The 26544-nt window shown below is 37.7% G+C and overlaps 1 protein-coding gene across 1 annotated transcript in view; it reads right to left on the reverse strand.

The window, feature by feature from the left end:
• Nucleotides 1-8476: 8476 nt before the first annotated feature.
• The window catches only part of LOC113527894 (Na(+)/H(+) exchange regulatory cofactor NHE-RF2), a 50305-nt gene continuing 32237 nt past the window's right edge, over nucleotides 8477-26544 (reverse strand). Inside the window, exons 3-6 of the mRNA XM_026916044.3 lie at nucleotides 25634-25831; nucleotides 16798-16951; nucleotides 14912-15018; nucleotides 8477-14439 (exon numbers count right to left, since the gene is read on the reverse strand). Coding sequence (XP_026771845.2) covers nucleotides 14272-14439; nucleotides 14912-15018; nucleotides 16798-16951; nucleotides 25634-25831 — 627 coding nt within the window. The 3' untranslated portion in view covers nucleotides 8477-14271. The remainder of the gene's footprint in view (nucleotides 14440-14911; nucleotides 15019-16797; nucleotides 16952-25633; nucleotides 25832-26544) is intronic.

The raw sequence follows: 26544 nt of genomic DNA on the forward strand, positions 1-26544 counted from the left end.
TATAAAGGACGATCCTGGGCCATTAAAAAAAAATATTTAAACTAATCGTAAGCTATTACACAGAGAGCCTGGGAGACTTGTTTAATCTAATTACTGATGCTCAAGTTGACTTCAGAAAATGTGATATCCTTGTGAAGTAGGTATATGTCTGTGAAATAAACCAACAATTGACTGAGCGATTGAAAATAACACCTTCAATGCACACTTTCATAATATGTGTAGTTGAATGTGAACTACATATTCAACTATATTGTAACTACTGAGGATATTTTCACTGTTTGAGAAGAATTACAGCAGTAAAATTTATGTAAATACACACATGTATGACAGATTTGGCTCGTATAAGTACACAAGTGTACTATAATATTTTAAAGTCTAGCTTTTATATCATTTGTGTATCATGTTTGTGTTGTAAGATGCAAAGCCAACAAAACCAGTATAATTTATCAGGAATGATAAATTATTTGAAAATCTGCAGTAATACAATTGTAGTAACAAATGTAATACAAATGTAATACAAATGTGAGTGCCCTTAACTTGTTAAACGTGAGTGAGAATGTCCTGTAAAAAAAAAAACAAAACAGTCATGATACACTGAGGTGGGTGAAGTTAATATACATATTTGGGTGTAACGTGCTGTAACAGTCCATGTAACAGTGCATTCTACTCAGTAGTTATATTATAGCTGTTTGTGTAACTTTCTAACACTATGTGTAACTACCTATGTCTTAGAAAAACAGTTATAATACTGTAAGAATTGTAACTACATTGTAAGTACACTGCACTGCGCAGAGCTCATGGGAGTGTGTAGCAAAAATAGAGTGAGAGATTCTCAGATTATAACTGAATTTATACTTGTACCAATTGTATAGCACTAAACCTTTGTTACAAATAAAGGTAAGGTAAGATCTTTTGTCATCTCTTGAAAACGCAAACCTCTGATTCCCAGCCGTTTTGAGCGCCTCCATCTAGGAGCCCTGGATAATCAGTTCCACAGCTCCACAACATAGAACATGTCTAGTAGAATATTAGTTTTTTTTTTTTTTTTTTACACTATTTTCTACATTCCTAGATTTAAGGATAGTGCTGTCCAGAATGAGGCATATTAAAAAAAAAAGAATCTCTTTTTTTGGTAGAGGAAGATAATTTCTTCTGTTGATATATAATAGTACATTTACAGTGAGTCATATTGATGAAATTCCTTGATTTCTATTTCAAAGGAATAGCTTTCTTGTACATTTTTTTTGTTTGTTGTGTTTGCAGTTATTGCGATGTTGTCTTCAACCTAGAAACTATTAAATCCAGTATTTCCAAACGAAGAATGGTTTAATTTATACCACAAGATCACAAAATTCCAAAATTTACTGTGTGAACCTACACAGAGCAGCAGGTATTCTGTGCATGTGTGTGTGTGTGTGTGTGTGGCAGAGGGGCCTTACACCACGTAGACCACTACTGCTCCAGAACCATGTGGCTTTCTTACACACACAGAGGGCTGAGGCCCAGACTGGGTCCAGTTGCTCTCTTTGAGCTCAGTATTATGGGTTTGTCCTCTCTCTCTCTCTCTCTCTCCCTCTCTCTCTCTCTCTCTCTCTCTCTTCTAACTCCCCTTCTTCCTCTGGTATTTATGTGTTGGCAGTTGCTATGGATACAAGACATACAAACATTGTGGCAGCAGGCAGGAAGTGTGTTGGAACCACAATGGCGTCACTGCGGCTCTTGCGCTGCGACTCCTCATCCAGGTTCTGTGCTATTATCGTTAAGCCTTACGCACCCGGCGCACTTTTCTGTGTTATTGGTGTTAGTATTGCTTTTTCAGCTGCGCTGCTCCCTCTATCTTCCATTCCTCCACGCGTTTGCTGTGCCTGTGCTTGAAGCATGGAACACTGGCTGAAATGTCTTGGCTTGGGAGTGTTTTTGTTGGTACCTCTGTGTGTGTGTGTGAGTGTGTGTGTCTGTGTGTGTGTACCGGGGCACAGTGGTTAATTCCTGTCTCCCAGAGCATTATTAATTTTCAGTAGTCCATGTCTCACTTGAGTAACTGAGCAAGTGTGTGTGTGTGTGTGTGTGTGTGTGTGTGTGTGTGTGGCCCTATTGCACTGTGTTACATCAGACTCCAGTAATACTGTTTATACATCATTCTTTTTTTCCTTCTCTTTTTTCATGGCTGGAGTCTAAATATACCCTACTGGAATAAACCCTTGAGAACAGACCTCCCTCTCCCCTCTTTGGCTAAATATATCCAACTCAGACCACCTCACCCACTCCCCACTCCACTCTTTTCCTCCCTGTGTCTCCCAGCCTGGTCCCTCTCTCCTCCTCTTTTATCCCTCGCTCGCTCTCCTGCCTTCCCTCATTTAACAGTGGTAATTAAATTAAAGAGAGGCCTCTGTGAGATAAAGCTCTCATCCTGTCACGTAATGTAAAATTAACCTCTCCTAGACAGAGATAAAACTGCTAACACTGCTACACGCCACAGTAAAACAAGAACGACCGTTCTGTAATATTCGGATCAAAATAAAATATTAGCATGGAGCAAAGACCTTACAAAAAATATTATTAATATTTATGCATTTATATTAAATCATTTCATTCTTAATTCTCTGACATCTCCTAAAGATGTTCATTGGAATAAAAAATAGAGAAATAATATGTTTTAAGACATTCATAAATTGCAATATTTTCTCAGAATTATATTGATTTTGTAATTTAAACTGTTGCTTGGCTCAGCCTGGAAAACTCTTGAATCCATATTTTGCCATTATTTCCACTGCCAAGTGATCGTACCGTGACGAGTTACAAATTTATGCCCTTGCCATGCTGTGCAATGGAGAGCAATTTAACAATTTCCATTACAATTCTAACATCAACTGGTTAAAAAGCATTTAAAAAAATTACGATAAAAGTACAAATCCTGTGTACATTTAAAATATTACATTAATAAATATTAATAGATATGATTTTTTTAAATTACATTTGAACCCTTTTTATTTATGATCCATATGGGCCATATTCAGAGTTGGCGAATGTCATTCCATAGCTATGTGTATGCTAGTGTATTAGCAATGGTTTAATCATACAGTTCAGCATAACATTGTCATTACATCAAACTGTGAGACGGTGGTGCTGGACTTAATACTACTCATCTCTCAAGTTGTTATAGAGCAAGAGAAACGCGCTTAAGTCCAAGGGAAGAATCATGCGTAACTGAGACTCACTTCTGTTTTCAAAACCCACCGCACTCGCACAAATCCCAATACCGATGTGAACAATTTCAATACAAAATCATCACTACACACCTATAACTCAACTACGAATATTTGTCAAGATTACGTGTCAGTATATGAACATATCAAACACTGCAGGAGTTATAAACAGTAAATATCTACATTGTTAAATTACTGAAATTAGTGTACACCTCAGGCTTTTGCAAGTAGTACAACTATGTAGTGTACAGTGTGTGAATCACTGTTGATTTTGTTGTGTGCACTTCATGGGAGTGTGTTCATTTTGTTTGTCTTGTTAAAACAGAAAACTTTCTTATCTTCAAATTGATGGACTGTCTGATTACTGTGGTAATGATACTATCATGATGTATGTACAGATTAGAAACCCTGAGGAGGAGATACTGGAACATTTGCACAAATATTGATTATACAAGTTAATCAGTGTTAGTACATTTAATTAAGCAATGTTCCAGGATATCTCACAGTGCACCTGTTTACTGCTTACTGAAGTGTCCTTAAATGCTGCATTTAGTGCTCAGATAGCACACAGACAATGACTGAGCTGTGGTTTTATTTCAGACAAACATCTCTAGGTGAAGACTGATGGTCAGCTTTTGCTTTATGTGCTGTAATGAATGCAGTCATCGGCTGCTGATGAATATAGACTGTGAGACATTCTGAAAGCGGAATTGCTATGGCATCATTACGTGGAAAAAAAAAAAAAAAACAGGGTGATGTAAGTGACATGAATCGCAAACGTGTATTCATAGAATAAGGGAAGCCGAAGATGAAACAGGCTCTTATGTTTTACCCCCTCCTTCACTGTGGTAGGTTTGGTCTTTGGTGTTAATATTACTCTCTTCCCCCTTGTACACCCACACACAACCCCTGACTGCTATCATACATTTCATGCATTTGTTGCTAAATTTTTTTTTTTTTGAAAACCTCAGATCTGTATTTCATACATGAACAACATGTGCGGATCTACATTAGAGTTTATCTCATAAGCTGCAGTACAGAGAACCCATGTTACATTGAGAAATCCTCCCTTAATCTCAGGACACAGCTGTTCAGTGTCTCAAGGTGACACTTATTGTTTTCTTATCTCCCCCTGGGCTCATAAAAGCAGATGCATCTTTATCACCTTTTCATAATGCCACAGTTCTTGGGAAGTTAACCTGCTTGGTGACTCTTATCAAAATAAATCATACTCCAACCCTACAGTTGCTCTCAGTTACAGGATTGTGAATCTACGAATGTGTAGAACAACTGGTCTAAACTCCTTTTTCACTTTTTCTACTGTGTGCCCCTAATGAAACACTGAGGCGCTGCTTTACTAAAAAAAAAAAAAAAACTGCAAAAAACACCTGCAAAATGTGTGCAAGCTCATTTATTATTTAGGAAGATTGTGTCTTTAACATGATCAAAAACGCATAATGCTTTTTTAAGGAAATACGCAGTTTGGGGTGTTTCTACCTAAAAGAGCAAAATACAGGTTGTAATCTATGTAAATATGTTAATTCAGCATCTATAATATGATTTACTAAGCTTGAAAGTCACTTTGGGGAAGACTACTGCACAGTTAATACAACTGAAGAGCAGCTATTAAATTTGTGCAAGCCTGCTTCTGCAATATATAGACAAAATAAGATAATTATTTTATTAATATTTCTTAGAATTATGCCTCAGTATCTCAGCTAATGAGGAAGTTTATTAAAATTGTGGCTTTCTACTATTGCAGTAAAGCTGGCTTTATATTGGATTCACTGCACATTTACACTCTAACAGCATTCAAAAAGCAGTGTAGAGATTTTCATTTACCCATACCTTATGAACATATATGTTTGCACTGTTTTTTTTTATATATCATATTGAACAGTTTTTGATGCACCTCATCCTCTTTAGTCAGCATTATGCTTGATGATACACAGTGATGCATACTTGTGTGGATAGTTTCAGTTTTGCAGGGGTCTCTTTGAGATTCCAGTCTACAGTTAGCATAAAATAACACCCCGTACTTTACACATGGTGTCATCACCATGGTAAATAACCTGCACCTTGCCCATTAACTGTATGTATTTTATCAGATCGTACATGATAATTAGCGCTCTTTACTAGGGATCTTAGTAAATCATGGCCATAGAGCCATGGAATTAATATTTATCTTAACGGCTACGTCAACTCCTGTGCATTCTGGCCTTGTTAAACAGTCTATGAAAACCAAAGTAATACACTAGACTTTAATCTGCGAAGCCCAAGGCGGGCCCGCTTTTGATGGTCCAGTGCAGCTGCAACATCCACATTTACTGAAAAGCTAAGATAGCCAAAACTCACATTACCCAGGACAGATGAAGCCAGTTCATGTAAACCTCAGCCTAAATGTACCGAGCCTCAATGTCAATCTGGCTGCCAATATTCATATACACTCCTAACACAGCACAGTGCTAAAGTAAACAAGGAGCTAGCCTAGCAGGAAGCTAATAGACAAAGGAGGAGAGAAGGCGCAGATAAACACAAGGGTGGTTCAGCGATACGTTTGTGAGATACAAGACAAATGTAGAGTGAACTGTTTGCATTGTAAACTGAGGTGTGAACAAATTGGGTAGGGCTGCTTCCACTCCTGTGTTTCCGCTCACAGAGAGATATGACCGGGCCTCTCTGTTTCGGCCTGTCTTTGTGTGCGTCTCTCTCTCTTTCTCCCTCCCTCTGTCTCTATGCGTGTAGTTGTCCTTATTTGGCTCCGAGGAGAGTTTCCCTCCTGACTGTGACTCACCGCTCCTCTGACTCACACACACCACGCTAACAAAAACAGCCCTGCGTCTCTATGGTGACCCAGACTCCCTTCCCCTCCCTCCCCTCCTCGCACGCCTCCCCTTCCTCACTCTTTCCTCCCTCTCGCTTTTCTCTCACTGGGCTCTGAGGCGAATGCCAGCAGTTACCCGCTTGTAATAAGTAATATTTTTAAAATGTAATAAGTGATATTTTTAACTCAGAGACATTATAAGTGGTGCATTTTTTATTTTTTTTCAACAAAACACTGGTTTGAAAATTATTGTCACTCTTACAATTGATATTTTGCGATTCCTGTTTCACCATCCTCCTCACAGTGTGGAGGGACAGCGTGCTCATGGGGCGAATTCCTAATAAATTTCCAACTGTTTCAGGTGTGAAAATTTTAGTTATGGCCCTAAATGTGCTTAAAGGTATTTTTAACCGTGTATATCAACTGCCTGATTTGTGCAGCTCGACAACTATCCATATCTTTTAAAAAAAAAAAAATTTGTTTGATCTGCTGTTTCTTACATTTTGTTCAGTGTGTGGTGACTACATGTGAAATCCTCTCTAAATTCGAAACACACACGCACACAGGCACTGCCGCATACTATCCTTTTGGAGTCTTTAAAATATGAAAGTCAGCTTAAAAACAAAATTAAGTAAGCGAATGTCTGGTTTTCAGACATTTAACACATTGTTCACATCACTGTAGCAACCATCGCAAAACAGTGGAAATTGATTGGATTTGGAACTTTTACTCTGATGAACTTTATCTGAGCTGTCAAATCGTCATGCCAGTTATGAGTACTAACTACTAGCCAAACCTAGGAGGTGGAATTTTTCAGAATTTTTTTTACAGTTGCATTCTAGCAGCATGTTCTTAGGGTTTACTGTTGAGGCACTGGTTTATGTTTTATGTGAAAATATCACCACCTAGATTACAGCCATTCCAAACAAAATCTACGCATGCATACGCGTGCATCCAAACAGCTCAGAAGGTTGTGGGGAAAATTCATTTGAGTTTCGATGTGTTATGGCAATGACACGCTATTGTGGGTCGAAAGATAGCGCCGGGAATTTGGGCCACTCAAAGACCAAAAAGACCTTCTCAAGGCCAAGTTGTATTCTTACAGTCAGATTTAGAGGAACTCATCATTTCAAAGCAGTATGTGGGTCAGGTGAAGTAGTAAGTGTAGGCGTGAATTGGGGTATTACTCATTTGCTATCAGGGTGGGGAATCAGTCAGTTAGTCAGTCAGTCAGTCAGTGGAAGAGGCTGGCATGCTGGTTCATGGCGGTTCAGCACAAAAGCTTACAAATAATCAGTAATAGACTTGTGAGCCATGTTTGCTCCATTCAGAACAGGCTACAGATGTCTATGATACATACAGTTGCCTGCCACTCTTTAATATGTTTCTGTACAGCATTACATAATCAGACAAGCACGACAATAAAAGGCTGTTCTCTTCCTCTCCTTCTTCTCCACAGGCTTTAACCGCTTGGGCAGCGTCCAGCCCATAGCTTACTGAGCACATGTTTATCATATGTAAGAAATGCCAGAGTATTGTTTTCACTACAGTAAATACACAAACATATATAAGCAGTGACGGCTGCTCATGATATTACCTCAGTGAAAGTATTAGGACTGAGCAATGCCTTTAAAATAAGACTGTATTTTTAAGTATGTAATATAATGTAATATTTTTTTTTAAGTCCATAATGCTGTAATGGGTTCATTCTGTGAACCAAACATGGTAAACAGGGAAGTTGTAACACTTTCATTCAAACCAAAAAAAAAAAAAAAAAAAAAAAGAGCACTAAAACTTACAGTTCTGTTGTCTGTCCTTTTGTTTAATTTGTACTTTGATGGCAAACAATCTGTGTGGATGTAAAACATACTCTAAAATATTGATGTCTTTTCAATTTTGAAAGACAGGGGTGGGGCTTAGCCCTCAAGCCCATTTATAGCAGTCGCCTCTGTTTATATGTGAAGACATCAAAATTATGAAATAACACATGGATTTATTCAGTAGGCAAAAATAGATAGAACAAGTCATATTTTAGGGACTCTGAAGTAGTTTTGATGACAAAACTACTCCAGTATTTTGTATTTCCTAAGGTCATATTCAGTGTGCATACTGTGTATACACATATAATAATTTATTTTATTTGTTACACATGCTCTTATGTCTATGCTCACTGACTCTGTTAAACCCTCACTCTACCTCATCCATCACTGGAACTACATGACAAACACTGAACAGATATTATTATTATTATTTTACAGCAGTGCTACTAACATAGTGGTTTGTTAGTGTGTGTTGTGGTGGTGTGAGTGCAGAAGTGGAGCAGTGTCTCACAAAGTGCAGCCTTATTTGATAAAATGTTTGACTTTTTTTGGCAACATTGAGTTAATGTTATACATCTGTTATTCACAGTTATACACAGTTCATTGTACCAGTTTGGCTTTATTGAGGGTTAAAACACAAGCAAACAAACCAACACACAAACGGTGTAATTATTCTGTATAATTATTGTAGTAACACACTTATAACAATATATATAATCTATCAATTGTATTCTGACTTATTAATAGTTATAATAATAGGATATGAATAATTAGAATACATTATATATTTTTACAGAGAGGAGTAGCTGCAGTTTGTATGCCTATGCAAGTATAAAAGTAAGGCTAGTATTCGCTGTGTGGTGTACTGGACGTTTCAGATGCAAAAGCTGTGCAAGCGAACTGCAGTAGCTGAAACCAGATGATATTCAAATTTTCAGATATGTAAAGCACAGCCTTTATTCTTTGGAGTTTCAGAGTTTTGAGTGTGTAGATGAGTTTCTATGTTACCATATCACTGTTACCATGGCAACAGTGTACACAAATTATAGGGGAATACACAGACTATTGTAGTACTGTATAATCGTAGCTAAAATCACAAACAATTTATAAGCACTGACTGGAATAGTATGTTCCTTTTGAAACTTCATTGTGACGCTTCAGCTATATACTGTGTTTTAATATTTACTATGCGCATGGTGAACATCTGATGTACGTAATAGATGAAACCAAATGATGAAAGCAAATGTGTTTGCTAATCAGACGCTAACCACGAAAAAAAAATTACATCCAGGAGTGAAGTGTATTGCTTGTTAGTTAAATAATGAGAAAAAAATAATGATTAAACTCCACATCATAAAGAATTACATTATTTGGTAAATGACATGATACTTTAATAAGTAACATAGTATCAGAGTGTGGGTGTAATAACTTGCCTTGATCATATTCTGTAATAATATTTTGATACTTAAAAAAAAACAGTATTTTGATACTGTTTTTTTGTTTTTTTCTGTTTTAATTTGGCTCAAGAGTGAGTGTTTATTCAATCTAATTCTTAAAGGTAATATATTAAAACATGGTCTTTAAATATGTAAAAACTACTGAAGTTCTCAGTGCTAGTTTTTTTGCTCTTCAAGGATCAGTTACCTGAGCTTTCTTCAGAGATATCAATGGCTTGGTTTGTTGAGTCAGCATTTCAAGCACAGAGGCAAAGTACACACTGCATTGAGCCCTCTCACTTAGTTTTTCTGTAAGAGACCAGTCTGGGTCGTTGGTCTTATCTGAACATTATTTTAAAATTAAGATGGAGAATGGAGACAACCAGAGCATGCTTGGACTCTTGAGAAACATTGAAATTTTTGTTGAGCACTGGTGCTTAGGTGTGTGTGGGTGTGTGTGTGTGTGTGTGTGTATGTGCACATACCTGGCCTGTTGCGTAAGTACTTAGCTTTGTGATGTTGGTTGACATGGCCACAAGCAGTGAGTGAGTGAATGTTATTGCATCACAGCTACGAGAAAGTCACTCCCTTATCAAAATAATTTACTACGGTTGAATACCAGACAGAAAGAGTGAGTAGAAGGGTACAATGCAACTTTTCTGTGAAAATCAAAAATGATGCATTTTAAAGATTTCTGCTCAAATGGGATTTTGGACAAAAAAAGCAGTTTCGATGTTTGCTGGATCTAAAAAAAAAAAAGCAAAACAGAACAAATAATCCTGTGTCTATTTCTTAGTATCTATTTTTAAAATGTCCAGTTTAATTAAATTCAGTTCAATTCCATTTGTATAGCACTTTCAACAACAGACATGATCACAAAGCAGCTTTACACAAATGTGGATGTAGATTTAGATCCCTAATGAGCAAGCCAGAGACAGTGGCATAAAGAATAACCTCCCTGAGACAACACGAGGCACAAACTCAAAAGGAATCCATCCTCTTCTGGATAGTGGGATTATGGGTAAATCGTTACAGTATACAGGTGTAGAAAAGTAAAGGCCAGCAACAGTAAGTGTGTTGAAAAAGTTCTGTATGAGGATATTGTGATTACAAAAGCAGGTCAAATCTACAGTATCCTATAATCCATGTCTGATGAAATATAATTATTCACCTAATTAAACAGGTACTGTGAGGGTAATGACAATTTTCTTTATTTTTCTGATGATATTGTCTTATATTTTGGATTGTTGCTTTGTTGCATGATACACCTACTTTTCATCTTTGCCATTTCTGTATTGTGTTTTTGTGTGAATAAATATTTTATATATAATATAAGTATATTCAAGTTTTTAAATTCAAAACCCATGGGTGAAACAAACGTTTACCATTAGCTTTAAGTGTAAATGCAAAAAAGTTAATAGATTTAGACTAAGATGCTTTTTTTGTCATGCTGATACTAAATCTTGATCTACAGTATCACAAATCACTCCATTTTTCTCACCATGGAACAGTGATATGCTGGTATGACGTGCACTCAGTGGCCTGACACAGTTTGCTGCTGGCATGTCGCCCAGACTCAGTGCTGCTGACCTTTCTGCCCCACGGCTGACCTTTTGCTCTGTGCCTAAGATCCTATTCCCAGGGTTCCAAAATAAATAAAGGAAGCTTTTAAAAACAGTAGATGAAGTCACACTCTGACTCACCTGCTTTTGTGTTTAACACCAACATGTGAAGCCACAGACTAAACTGATGTCTGGTTCATCTGTGTACCTGAGTGTGTCTTGACATGAATGTGTCACTGGTGTGGGTGTTGTGGAGAACTGTAAAACATGCTGCTAGACCTCTGCCTGACCTAGGCTGAAACTGAAAAAAACAGTAGCGGAGATCAGGAAGCTCAAAAAACTTTACTATACTAATATAAGGTGAAAGTGTGAGAGAAAAAAGACCAAGTGAAGAAAGCTCATCTGACAGCTTAAAGGTACAATATATATCTTTTTTATGATGTGGAGCCCTCTGTGGTAGAAATATTTTATTACAAGCAACTTGTAGAATATGTTACACTTGCTAGTCGACCCCCATGCTGATTGCCAGTGATAAATCAATACACATTCAAATACGAAACTAAACAGTCGAAGATTTGATTTTGTGATTTGTGATCTTCAACTGTCAAGTTTGCGTGATCCTGTGCCCACTGTAGCCTGATTCCTCTTCTTGGCTGACCTTGTTCTTGGAGTGGAACCCAATGTGGTCTTCTGCTGTTCCAGCCCAATCATCTCAAGGTTCAATGTGTTGAACATTCTGAGATGTTTTTCTGCTCACTATGCTTGTAAAGAGTGATTATTTGAGTTACTGCAGCCTTCCTGTCACCTCAAACCAGTCTGGCCGTTCTCCCCTGACTTCTCTCATCAACAAAATGTTTATGCCCACAGCACTCCCACTAAATGGATTTTTTTTTGTTTTTCACACCATTCTGTGTAAACTCTAGAGACTGTTTTGTGTGAAAAATCCCAGAAGATCAGCGGTTTCTGATATCCTCAAACAAGTCCATCTGGCATCAACAACCATCCCAATGTCAGAGTTACAGAGATCACATTTTCCCCATCCTGTGGTTTGATCTGAACACAGGCTCTTGACCTGTATCTGCAGGATTTTATGCATTGTACTGCTGCCACAGGGGTAGAGGTGTTCCTATTAAAGTGGTAAGTGAGTGTATTTAATAATATTAAAATATATTACTACTAAAAAACAGCAGCCATACATGAGACAAACAAACGGCGGTGAAAGGGACCTGTGCTCGCTAATTACCTTTTAAACATCAGCGACCATAAAGTTTTGACATGTTGAGAGTTACCGACATTGAGAGTTACTGACGACATTCATCTGACAGATTGCTGACAGTCTGGTTTGTTGACATTTTGTTGAGGATCATAAGATTGTTGTCCAAAATATAAGAATGTTATCCCTTTTTCCTCTACAGACTTATATGGCGCTTCTTTAATTTGTAGCAAGAAAAAATTAATTACCACAACTTTATTGCCACTTAACACTGGACTATTTATGGATTTTGTTCCATGTAAAATTTCGTATCTACAAAATGGCAAGTTAGAATAATGCTAACTGATACGGAGTTGGGCGGCACAGTGACGCAGCGAGTAGCATTGCCAACTCACAGTTCTACAGTCCCTCTTTCGATTCTGAGCTTTGTGCAGAGTTTCTGTGCATGCATTCCATGTGCATGGGTTTCCTTGTGCTAAACTCACTTGGCAACAATGTCAGCATGTGCGAATATCACACTTTATTGAAAAAAAAAAAAATGCAACCTGGCATATATTCCCATAGTGAATATACATGAGCATACAGCAGAAGTCTGAATGCATACACTGTCAGGAATAGAAAAAAAAACCTACAGCACACACAATGAGGCTAACAAACATGAGACGAAAACCATAGTAGAGTAAAAAAGAAAAAAAAAAAAGATGTGTAAATGGAATACAGCAACGCCGCTAATATGCATGGGTATAAGGTAAAATAATGATGTTATATACGCAGATTGAGAGGTACGTCAGCACATCACAGCTGATCTTGCTTAATGATCCAATAAAACCCCAAGCATAGCCGGCATTTTGGACCATACCACAGTTCAAGCGGTTAGGATTGTCAGAGACTGTGAGTGGTCATGTGTCCATTTCTACAAGCGCTGTTGCCTTAAAAGCAGCAGATGCCTCAAATGTCTCTCATTTTCATTAGCTTATTGATCCTGCATGAGCTTCTCGTCACTCAGGTATGAGTTTGTAACATCCTTCATCCATTTGTGGATCAGATAATACACACTGCAGTCACAATCATCAGTACATTAAAAAAAAAAAAAAAAAAAAGAAGTCTATCAAGCTCCAATCTCTTCATTAGGTTACAATGACATGTCTGATTGTGTCCTTTACTTCTTCTTCTTGATTAAATCTCATGACTTTTGGTTTATGTGGTGTTTCGGTTTCATCTCCATGAATGATTTGTTCGAGAGAGAACGCAACACAGTGTTGAGTTATTAGACATTACAGTGGTTATACGACACATTTGTTCATTTTACAAACTAAAATCTAATCACGTGACTTATAAATGGTTCCCGCAACACTCGGAAGTTCTGCCTTTGTCCTCAGGTTACCTCCATGGTGAAAATAAACCTACTTCAACGGCGCCCTCTAGTGTTTAATAGTCACCAGATACACGCTTGTTTATGTTTGTACCTGTCTTTCTCTTACTAACAAAGTACTTTCCATTTAATATGTTACAACATGTCCCAAAACTTCACTTAATTTGCTTGATTTAACATCCTGGTGCGTAAACAAAGGCTGATTATTCTGAGTTGCCTCTTCAAGGAGGCTCAAAATCAGACCAATTCATTTATATTTAATACTGACTTATAAAGAACATATAGCACTTCAAATTAACATGTCCTTCTTAAAGGGCCAGTGCTAAAAGTTATTAATATGCTTTTTTGTCTCAAGGTTTCCTTCAACCAGAGCAGAGAGACACCAAGATGTAAAACTATTAGGCATAAACTTTCTGGTGTTTTTTTGTAGTACAATCTACTGGGCTTGTAAAAATTCAGTCTGAAGTGGTCGTAGCAGAAACAGTAAACATAAGTAAGAGCAATACAAAAAAAACTGAACAAAAAAAAAAAATCATTAAGAGCTCTCTTGTTTCTCTTCCCTTCTTTTTGTACTTGTTGGCCCTTTTTCATCACAGTTCTGTAGTTCTTCAGTTCTGAGGGTTATTTTTTTCTTTTCCAGTTAAAAATGAGTGAAAAAATAGACTGAAGCTTTTTCCCCGCTGCCTGCTCCAATTATCCTTTAAAAATATTTTTTCCTGGTTTTCTTTTTCTACAAAAATAACAGCCTTAACCATTAAAAGCAGTCAGTCACGACAGGGGGGCTGAATGAAGCATGTTGCGAAAGTCTGGATTGGGGAGTGTGTGAAACTGTGTATGTTCAGAAATTGCTAAAAATCTCATATTTCTTATTCCAGTCCATCTGTGGTGCCCTCTTCTTGCCACGCTTGGCATGTGCTTTCTCTTTGGCCTCCGCCGCTGTGGGGCTCAGTCTCAGACCGATCTCTGCGAAAGGGTCCAGCGAGTGGCTGTCGCCGTCCTCAGAGTTCTACAGACACACACACACACACACACATTATATACGTGTAATTATAGAACTGATTATAATGTAATTGTTTATGACACAGACCTTGTGTGTGCTTGATGTGTATCAGTTATTTCTCTCTCTCTCTCTCTCTCTCTCTCTCACACACACACACACACACACACACAAACAGGAATTAAATGTGCCAACATCACACAGTATAATTGAATATGATATAAAACGGACACAGACACCCCTACACACACACACATATACATACATACATACATATATATATATATATATATATATATATATATATATATATATATATATATATATATACTGTATGTATATATATATATATATATATATATATATATATATATATATATATATATATATATATATATATATATATATATATGCAATTTCCCCCTGGGGTTAATAAAGTTCTTTGAATCTTGAATCTTGATACACACACACACACACACACCTGTGTGCTGGTGTCTTGGCTGCTGTGGTCGGAGTGTGCTGACTGGGTGGAGTGACCATTGACTCGAGGATTTGGTGAGCCGTTAGAAATGGTCTGACCCTCGAAACCTGAGTGAGAAAAAAAACAAAGCTGAATTACATCACTGCTGTACATTAAGCCTAAAGACAGCACACTGCTCTAAACCTTTCCACTAATGCAGAAACGATAGTCATCCCCCTCCTGCTGTTATTTCTGTTTCGACCCACCCACAGTATTTTTTCGACCCACCCACACTTCAACTTCCCATAATATGAACAAACAAGCAACTATAAATATGGTTTTATTAATGAATCCTGCCTGATCCATCCTGATGCCCTACTTCTGGTTGGAGTTCTCATCACTTGGAAACCGCTCGCTGCTGCTGAGGATGGCCCCACACAGACAGCCTAAAGATACACTTAGAAACCATGAAGATGGCTTTGGACTGCAATTGATATGAATAGTTGTGGTATGATGGCTAAGACTACAACTGCTATGATAGCTTTGGGACTGCAATTCCCACGAACAGTTTTGCACTCAAGTCTCCATCAGTCAACAGTTGATAACTTTAACAAAACAGACTTCCTCTGAAAACTATAATGAATTTCCTGATTACACAATTGCACTATTTGACCATGTAGTACACAGTTATAGAAGGGAATTATTTATAATCACACTATCTGTTGTCACTCAGATGAGGATGGGATTGCTTTTGAGTCTGGTTCCTCTCAAGGTTTCTTCCTCATATCGTCTCAGAGAGTTTTTCCTTGCCATCATCACATCGTGGCTTGCTTATTAGGGATAAATATTTAAATTCAAAATGCATATCCTGAATTTATATATTTCTGTAAAGCTGCTTTGTGACAATACCCATTGTTGAAAGCGCTATACAGATAAAACTGAATTGAATTGAAACGAATCCAAGAAAGAAAACACACTGACTGATTTAAGTTGATACATTTAGGCTACTCGTTATATGAGATAATAAAAATTACAGCCTAGTACACAAGTTTCCAGTTTCCAGAGAAAGTCTTTCATCGACTGTAGAAGCAAAGTGCTTCTGAAGCTGTAGGAGGAGAAAGCCAGTTGATATTTAAAATTCAACTGATTCATCAGCCCCAGTTAATAAATCAGTTCATTAGCACAGCAGATGAAGGACTTTTTTTCTGAAGCGTCCTTTTTCTCTGAAAAATTTGTCTACCACTCTGCAAACTTAACTACTTCTATATAGAGGTAGTAACTCTACAGTGACTGCTTTTGTTCTTCCTTAACAAAATTACAAACTTGAATAAATTAAGATTAAGATATGATTAAAAAGCTTAACCACTGGCAAACCGCTGTGGTATATGAGGGATAAAACACTTTGGGCTGTGAAAATCCACTCTGGGCTTGTAATGGATCACACCACACCAGTATTGATTATTTTTCCTGTAACAACACAGCTCAAAGTGTTTTATTCCTTACATATCACCCATTTTATATGAAATCTCTCTGTCCTGTGAGCTTCATTTCTGACCACCCACATCCCACACAAGAGTAAAAATATCCACACTCGCACTTTTTTGTTGGGTCCTTCATCTTCTCCAGTACTGATGCATACCTCTACACTGCTGTTAGATGTGTGGAGGCTTTGTTCAGTTTGCACTCTTATAAATACATGGATCTGTTCAACATTCTTTGTTCTACAAGTATACACATAGATATGTTCTGCAACAGCAAAACTCATATCACTAAGCAGTGCTTTTTCTGGATATGCCATATTTATCAGACATCAGCAGTTGCATTTATAAATAATACTAAGTACATACAAACGATTAGTTTATAGCACTTAGTCCTTGATTTCTGTTGTTATCTGGAAGGAATTGTACCTTTGACATGACTGCTGCTGGGGGTGATGCCCAGCTTTTTGAAATGTTCGTCCGTGTCTGGATCCACCACCAGTAATTGGGTCTCGTCCCCTCCGCGCTTGATGAAGGCCACCACCTCGGCATGACGCATTCCCTCAATGTTCACCCCGTTCACCTGCATGGACACGAAGGGAGGATTAACAGATCAACAGCTCTGCATGGAGCTCTTATAATCTCTTCCTTGAGATTTGTAATGATCACAATCATTTTATTTAAGACTGAGGTCTCTTGAATATTTCCCACTAAAAGAAAATTCTGTTACTATACAAGCAGAAGGTTTAAGATTTACAACATTCATTGCGTTATTGGAAAGATGGCTGATCCTTATGATGTGGTAACAACATTCCTCCCCACGTTTTAAGCCTTAGATTACATTTCCTGCATGCATTTCCTGCACTTAGAGAAAATTACATGCTTAAATGCTTCCCTACTCTACTCTTAAATCTACTCAAATATTCATAAAAAAGCCCTTCCTAGACTGTTATTGACTGTTTACTGCTTCCTTGGGGCATGCTATTTTATGCATTGTAGAATTAGTGTGTAGAGGATCGGTCTTACCCTTTTGCTAATATCGAGCTAATATAGAAAATTACTGTTGTTTTTATATTTTGGTCACATTTACACGTTAATTTGGCAGACACTTTTATTCAATGAGACAAACTAAAATGTAGCTGTTACAGAACTGATAGTGGTAGACGTGTTCTCATACTCGTGTAAGATTGTTGCAGGAAATGCAGAGAAAGCCAGAAATGAACACGAGACCTAGAAATCAGAAATTCTACCAGGGTAGAAAACACTTGAGTAATTGTACTTTACGAATATTATACTGTTATTTTGGGGTATTTCTACCTTATTTGAATATTACTGAAATTGAATACTTGTGCTCTTACTTAAATACATTTTCAAGAAAAAAAAACTAATTTTACTCCTTACATTTTTATTTAGACCTTCAAAGTACTTCTCTCACCCATATATATATATATATATATATATATATATATATATATATATATATATATATACAACATAGTTAATGCGGTAGATATCTGTGTGATCAGAAGATGGACACAGAAGATGGTAAAATGTTTCAATATGTTGGGAGCAGGAAAAGGCTTGTAAAATGAGATCTCATTTGCCTCCACAGAAGACATGAACTCCAATTAAATTAAAAACACATGCTGAGGTCATTTTAGCTATTTTGCTAACCATAACTGGCTATATTTAACTAAGTTAGCATATTTTCTGTGTGATAGGGATGAGCTAGCAGGTGGGAGGTAATTGGCAAATGACTAAAATCAGGGGGGAAATATAATTAGATAATTTAGTGTGAATATTTTTGTTCAATCTTTGTAAAGCACTCAGATTTTGTACTCAGTAAAAAGTGTGATAAAATTAAAAGTTAAAAATAAAATAAAATTTTAAATAAAAAGTATGCCAGGATGCTAGTCCATCTCAGCACACCATGCACACACACTCACACCTTGGGGCCATTTAGTGGCTCAGGGTATCCAGTCTTATCCGCAAAGGGCCGGTGTGGTGCAGGTTTTCTTTAATCAGTTGATCTGGCTTTCACTTGACCATCAGGCATGGCTTCTGCTTGTTTGGAATGAAAACCTGCACACTCACCGGTCCTTTCCAGATAAGACTGGACACCCCTGGTGTAACCATTCAGCCTACTAGCATGTTTTGAGAGGTGGGAGGAAACCGGGGGCCCAGAGAAAACCCACAAAAGACATGGGGAGAACAGGAAAGACCATTACACCGAAAAAAACCCAAAACAAAACGGAGCTCAGGACTGAACCAGAGACCAGCAACATTACCCATTGTGTCACCATGCTGCATAAATAAAGATTATTATTATTATTAATAGTAGTAGTAGTAATAGGAGTAGTGGTTGTAGTAGTATTTGTGTTAGTTATTTTAATCATACACTCATAGAAAAAGGGTTCTTCTAAGGTTCTTTGGCGAGTTAAAGATTGTAAGCTTCTAACATTTTACTCGAATGTTACACCCCCTTTTGTAGAGATCTATGTAAAAGCATTAAGGGTTCCCTCAAAGAGACAAGCCCAACTTGCCTAACTTTTTTGAAGAGTGTATTCATACTTCTACCATCATTTGGCCACCAGGTGGCGCTGTACACTGTTCATATTCTTCCCACAAGGACCAGAGTTGAGAAAGACAAAGAAAATAGGTCAGTCATTTTCCACTTTGGTATTTCTACAGTTATATTTTGGTTTTAAACAGCATGGCTGAATATAAAAGTGATTAAAAATATATACGTCTCTCCTGACAGTGAGGTGTCGAAGCAGATCTTTTCCCATTTGATCAGGTTTAAAATCTTTTTCCCTCTTTGGCATCTTTTACCAAATGAGTTTTCCCTTTTTCTCTCAGTCCCCCCTTCAGTTAGTCTCTTAGCAACTAGTTTGGCTGTAGGATCAGGTTCACCAAATGGAAAAGGAGAAAGAGGAGAGGGGAACAGAATTAGGTCAGAAAATCTAATCTTGAAAAAAAAAAAAAACCTTCCTTTTAGAAAACAACATGACATTTTATTATCTGAGAGGGCTTTTATATATATTGAACATTTTCATCAGGTTTGGAAAGGAGCTGAAGGGCAGGTAGCACAAGGCCATCAAATATTGATGCAAGAGGCCAGTGTTGTGGCAATAGTGTGGGTTTCAGGTGACACTACTGTGGGGGTGTGTGCATCCGTGTGCATATGTGTGTGTGTGTGTGTGTATGCGTGCGTAGGTACAGAGCTCTTTTAAAAGTTAAACCTGCATATAAAAAAGTGCAACAGAGAGTTGATGAGCAGGTCCTGTTGCTTATGATGCTCTTTCTCAAAGAGAAAGGGAAAGCGTGGTGTGTTTGTGGAATGAGAAGTGTTACTTTTTAGGGATTACTGGAATTGGCTGAAGAAATATGCAAATAATGCAAGGAACACGCTGAAAAGTTTACATGTGAACAAAATGCGCATCACTGAAAACAGTGCAAAAGGGGTAAGACAAAGTCAGAGTGCAAAACTGCAGGTCAGATACATTTAGAAACAGATGTCACGATGACATCTGCATGATGAGTAGAGCGTGCTCACTCAATAACTGCTGCCTACTGAGAGTGTGAGGTGAAGAGAGAACCAGGACAGAGGCACGCGATTATCAGATCCAGGTGATGGTGACCTGTGGTCGTACAACAGAGCGCTCAGGTCAGGTCAGCTTTTCTCAAGTCAGGATGCCACCTCATTCATATGAACAAGTCAGACTTCTTTCTCTTTTCTTCATTCTCTACTTCTTTCCGATAGACCCCTTTTCAAGCAGTAGCTTTCTTTTTTCCTCTCTCTCTCTCTCTCTCTCTCTCACACACACACTCTCTCTCTCAGTGGAGATGTGGCTGCACTCTTAATTCAAACTAAATGAGGTGAAGGGCAGGAGGGAGGGATTAGCAGAGAGAAAGGAGTTGCAAGCCTCCAAGTTTCCAGTAGATCAACAACAAATAGCACACTCACTTGCACACTCACAATGGACCAGCCTTGATTTTGCACACTTACACACAAACCTGCCCTAAAGAAGTACTTCAAAATCTTTCAGCTTGATCACTATTGAACTGTTGCATATTTGAACAAGTTTCCTTGTACTGGGAAAAAGAATAGAAAACCTTTTTACTCAAAATTCGCTTACAATAGAAGTCTAAAGGCGGTTGGTGTTGCAGTCGATCAACAATTATGCAAAACATGTACACTCACCAGACACTTTATTAGGAACACATGTATACCCGGTCATTCATGCAATTATCCAATCATCTAATCATGTGGCAGCAGCGCAATGCATGCATTCATGCAGATACAGCTTCATTAAACATCAAAACCAAAGAATGGGAGACAAATGCAATCTCAGTGACACAGGGACAGTGGCATGATTGTTGGTACCAGACAGGCTGGTTTGAGTATTTCAGGAACTGCTGATCTCCTGGGATTTTCACACACAACAGTCTCTATAGTGTACACAGAATGGTGCAAAAAACAAAAAACATCCAGGGAGTGGCAGCTCTGCAGGAGGAAGCGCCTTGTGGATGTGAGAGGACAGGAGAATGGCAAGGCTGATGTGAGCTGACACGACGGCTACGTTGACTCAAATAACCACTCTCTATACCCGTCGTGTTTGCAGTGTTTCCAAATCCTTCGATGCCACGAAGAATTAAGGCTGTTCTCAGAGTAAAGTGGGGTCCTAGACAGTATTAGTATGGTGTTCCTAATAAAGTGACCAGAGAGTGCAGAATGTAAATAGCACTCAAAGATATTTGTAAATGAAACCGTAAATGTGTATCATGTATACTTTAAGAGATGGGATGACTTTTTCAGAGGGAAGAATTTGTGGTTCTACACAGTGTGTGTGGGTTCGTGTGTATGTACAGTATATACTGTATCAATATCTTGTTTAAAAATTGTAAGTAGCCAGAATTGCTTTTTACTGTATACCACCAGTGTTTGAAATTTGGATAGAATCTCTAATGTCTCAAACTAAAACATTTATTATTAGAGTATATTAATTTTGTACTATCATTTTGAATTTTGCATCATATAGTTACATATTTTACTGTCAAATTCAATAACTACCATTTGGTTTTCTTTCAAAAGTGAGTTCAGTTGGTTTTCATTTCTTTTCTAAAGGAAAACATACCTAATTTTGTCTGTGGTAGTCACTCATACACTACAGATAGGGTGGACAGATTTTATCCCTTTAAAACACACACACACACACACACACACACACACACACAGGCACAGGCACTGTTTTAGTACAGATCTGTTGCGAAGCTAAACAGCAGAAAAATAAATTCTCATGATAAAAACAAAGAGGAATAACCAGTTTTCATTCATTCATTCATTAAAAAATAATAGAATAGGAGAGAGAGAGAGAGAGTAGTACTAGTAATAGTGGTACTTGGAAACCCACAGAAACATCTTCCTCTGAGAATACACTAATATATATATATATATGCCTGTGCCTGTGTGTGTGTGTGTGTTTTAAAGGGTATATATATGTGTGTGTGTGTGTGTGTGTGTGTGTGTGAGGAACTAGGCTATATCAGTAATGAACTATGAACATATTCATAACATCTAAAAATGCATTTACAAGTATTCTATTTTCTTATGATAGTACACTACACTTTACAGCTACCTTTATTATGCATCATAAATTCTTAACATACAGCATAATAAGTAGTGTTTGTAACTGCTTTTGGTGTTTATTTTAATTTAAAAACTTTAATTGCAGTGCACAATGCAACTTAAGCTATTGTATATTTCATACACTATATGGCCAAAGGTTTGTGGACACCTGACCATCACACTCATATGTGACTTTTGAACATCCCATATGAGATTTAATCCCCCTTTACTGTCATAATAACCTCCACTCTTCTGGCTTTCCAGTAGATTTTGGGTCATGGCTGTGGAGAGCATTAGTGAGGTCAGGCACTGATGTCAGGTGAGGAGGCCTGGCACTCAGTTGGCGTTCCAGTTCCTCCCAAAGGTGTTCAGTGGGGTTGAGGTCAGGGCTCTGTGCAGTACACTCGAGTTCTTCCACTCCAACTTTGGCAAACCATGTCTTCATGGACCTTGCTTTGTGCACAGGAGCATTGTCATATTGGAACATGTTTGGGCCTCTTAGTTCCAGCGAAGGGAAATTGTAATGTTACAGCATACAAAGACATTCAATACAACTGTTTGCTTCCAATTTTGTGGCAACAGTTTGGGGAAAACCCTCATATGGATGTGATGGTCAGGTGTACACAAACGTTTGGCCATATAGTGTATATTATGTATTATATTATAATGTATTATAATTAGGATAGAATGTCATATGTCTGTCAATAATCTACACTCTTAAATGAAATATATATACATTTAGTTACTTGTTCTAAAATAGTGGGTCTACAAAATAATGCTATATGCAAACCCTTGGGTACTGACAATACAACGTGTAAAAAACACTACTTACTTAATTGCCGACCTCGAGTCTTATTATTATTATTATTATTATTATTATTATTTACTTTAAATCATAATGCATACCAATGCTATAAAGTGTAATGCATTTTCAGAAGTACTTTTAAGAATGAGCCTTTTAAATACATTATAACATGTTATGAATGAACAAAGGCCTTTGTACACATCGCCTTCACAGAAAGCATTACCAGGAACTGTTTAGGATTTTCACTCAGTGCGATTTTCCAACTGACAAAGCCATTAAATAGAGTCCAATAATAATACCAAGTCTTTCCAGGTCAAGGATGCGATAATAGCAAGCATTCACTTTCCATTTTTTTCCATAAATACCATCTCGCTAAACTAACAAACAATGGAAAACTTCAATGTCATTACTGGCCAGTATTACTCATCCCATTCTAAGGCACAAAACACACTGCCAAGTGCATACCTCAATGGAAATCCAGGAAAGCTGAAGGTAATAATATCCACTAATGACACAGAGCATGTTTCCCCTTGAAAGCACTGATGAAGCCACAAATGCACAAAGGGTTTAGAGTAAGGACTGAGATCTGTGGAGACCACAGACATAGAAAAGTAACGCTTGATCCTCTCTTCCAAGCCCAACATGTCTCATGCATCTCTGGCTGTATAAACTACGCTAATGCTTCTCCTCTGTAAGAAAGAGGAAATGAAGTGAGCAAATTAGGTGTTCAGCCAACAGTTAACTCCAGTTGCATTCTTTTTTGTGGAGATTTAAGGTTATATTTAACAGGGGTTTAAGGATAAATAGCTGATGGATGACTAGCTGGGTCAGTGGTCAAGGGTCAAAGTGCAAAACTAATGAGGCTGTCTCATGCTCTGACAGAGAGGTCTCTGTGAGCCCTTGGTTATGTGCCAAACCTTGAGGATCTGAATTCAATTAAGGTTAAGTAGGTGTGTGTGTGTGTGTGTGTGTGTTAATGTGTGTGTGCTTGCGTTCATGCAATTCTGACAGAATAATAAATGTGTAGCTGTGGTGCATACTCTTTTTCTTATTGAATCAGAGGTATTTACTTCTTTGATTTATCACAAAACTGAAAGGCATAAGACAATATGTAGAAAGGTTTTATTACATATATATTTCTCTTTTAATATGCAATATCCACACTCATCATAGATCTGAAAAAATACCAAACTGTTCCCTATCTGGTAGACTTTAATACCTAATATCATGGTATCAGTGACTTAGAACCCAGAACTCAGTAGCGATCATCAGCACTATCGCATCCACTCTATTCATTCTGCACTAAAAAGCACGTATGATTGTGGACAGTAGGGGTGTAATGCAATGCCACGATCTGCAGCTGCATTTGTATCTGTATTTGGATTTAAACCTGAAGTACGCATGGTCTGATTTGGAAACTTTATTTGTCTTTTGAATTAAATATAAAACATAGCACTATACCCTCGGAAACACTGGACAGAGTTAGAAATACCAGAACTGTTAGCATGGTCTGTTAATTTCTCTCACCTCATCACTTCATAACTGGTCTGAACGTGAGATCTGTGCAGGTTTGGTTTTATTCCTGCTCATAGAGTTATTATTTTTGGTTGTCACCTTCCAGTGATAGTACTTAGTACTATTCTCCAAAAGTTAAACAAACTAGTAGCCAGGAATGTGGTGTTTATTTGGGACTCATACTCATAAAGTAAAAACCTCCCGCTCCTCACACAAATTTTTGTCTGTTGTTGTCTGTGGGATCGCAGTCCTGATGCACACCCAGATGCCCCATAGACTTGTTATCTGTATTTGGATCCATTTACAACACATTATCTGTTCAGTCCAAATAATGTATTTGTATACATCACTAGTAGAACCTACAGTGTAAGAACACACACACAAATACGCTAATGCAGAAATATAAATCAGGCTCTGATTGTTTTGCATAACAGGCTGAGTGCTGTACCTTTTGCATCCTTTGCATCCTTTCATGCTGCAAGAAGTTACGTATTAAAACATGCACATCAGTTGCCTTTCACAGTTTTGCACTATGGTTAAACAAAGATTTAAACATCACCACGGTCTCCTGGTACGATCTGACACCACAGTCATCGATTTACCTCTAAATTGTTCTGTAAACAACAATAATAAATGAACAATAATTTTGTTTAACTTCATTAAAGACTCAATAAGAACTTAAGTGAAACAGGTTGACCTCTGAATGTTAGCACTAACACTGGAATCTTGTTCCATAAATGTTAAAAAAACATTCTCCTTAGAAAAAAGTTTCGCCAGAGCAATGTGTTTCTCTCTTATAATAACATATTAGATTGAGTGCATTATAATAATACCTGTGATATAAAATTATAGCCAGCACTACTGTCAGAGCTGCTGTCCAGCTGATTCTGCACTACCTTAGAAAGTTAACAACAGTAAAAAGAAGCAGTATTTCCAGGTGTGGCATGTTGCTCAAAATATGTTACAAGACTTGTAAAACAGGGTGGCCTACCTTTTAATGGAAAAAAAAGTTACGCAGCAAAAATCTGAGCGAATGCCGTTCTTAAATTGATTTGATAACCTACTGAAGGCTAAGTGTGAACCTCCAAACAAATGTGTCTAAATAACTATAATAGCTCCTGCTTTAATTCTTGTACTGCAGCTGCAGAATTGCATGGTAATTAAAGACAAGGTGACGAAAAATGTGAAGAAGAAGAAGTGTTTTGTGCATTTATTATACCCTGAATTTTATTATTTTTCTGTATTTATAAAAAGAAATGTCAAGTTACTGTTAATATACAAACATTGCTCATCATCATCATGCTATTCTTTCTCACCTCGATGAGTCTGTCTTGTGGTCGGAGGCCTGCGCGGTCAGCTGGAGAGCCTGGATCCAGAGAGCGGATGTACTGACCCGGTCTGGACTTCTCACTGTGCAGGTTGAAGCCGTATCCTGTTTCTGCCCGGACCAGGTGACACAGCCTGGGGATGAGCTCGGACACATCTGCTGGAGCAGACGGCACCACTGAAGCCTCCTGAGACAGAGAGACATAGAGTGGATCCAATTAAGCTGAGATTTGAAGTGTGGGTATTAGTGGGTCAGTGGGGGTTATTTTCCCAAAATCCTCAATAAGAAAAAGCTAGCGTGTTATAAGCAGTGATAGAGAAAATAATCCGACTTGTTTGTGATCATTCCGTCCTGCGCCTTCTCAGTTACTGCTGTGTCACAGATGTGCCAGTTACACGAATCAGTTGTACTTGGTTCCACAAAAACAATCCATCCTAAGACATCTGTTAACAGCAAATAATCTGCTTTGGATACCAAAAATTAAATCTTATATTGCTGTCTGTTTATATCTAAAAGACAGGGCTTAGGCCTGCTAGCACATTTATACCAGCCATCCGTGATTATAAGTCACATTACTGTAAAGCTTGTTGGACTTTCTGAAATTATTAGTTGCTCTCTACCACAATCTGTAGATATTTTTGTCTCTGCCACTTCCTACACACCCTTTTGTTTTTCCCCTACTCATCCTGCCATCTGAAATGCTAAGCTGTGAAGCTGAGTGCAAACAGAGAAAATATCAAGAGCTCCCTTTGTCTCCCAGTCTCTCGCATACAGTATATTTATTTATAGCACATATGTATACGTCTAGTACAAATATACAGACATATAAATATAGTAAACAGTAGTATAGATCACAAATAATAAATCCAGCATCACACTCTACCGAGCGTGCCAGAAATG

This window comes from Pangasianodon hypophthalmus, chromosome 13 (assembly GCF_027358585.1).
Source record: "Pangasianodon hypophthalmus isolate fPanHyp1 chromosome 13, fPanHyp1.pri, whole genome shotgun sequence".
Taxonomy (NCBI): domain Eukaryota; kingdom Metazoa; phylum Chordata; class Actinopteri; order Siluriformes; family Pangasiidae; genus Pangasianodon; species Pangasianodon hypophthalmus.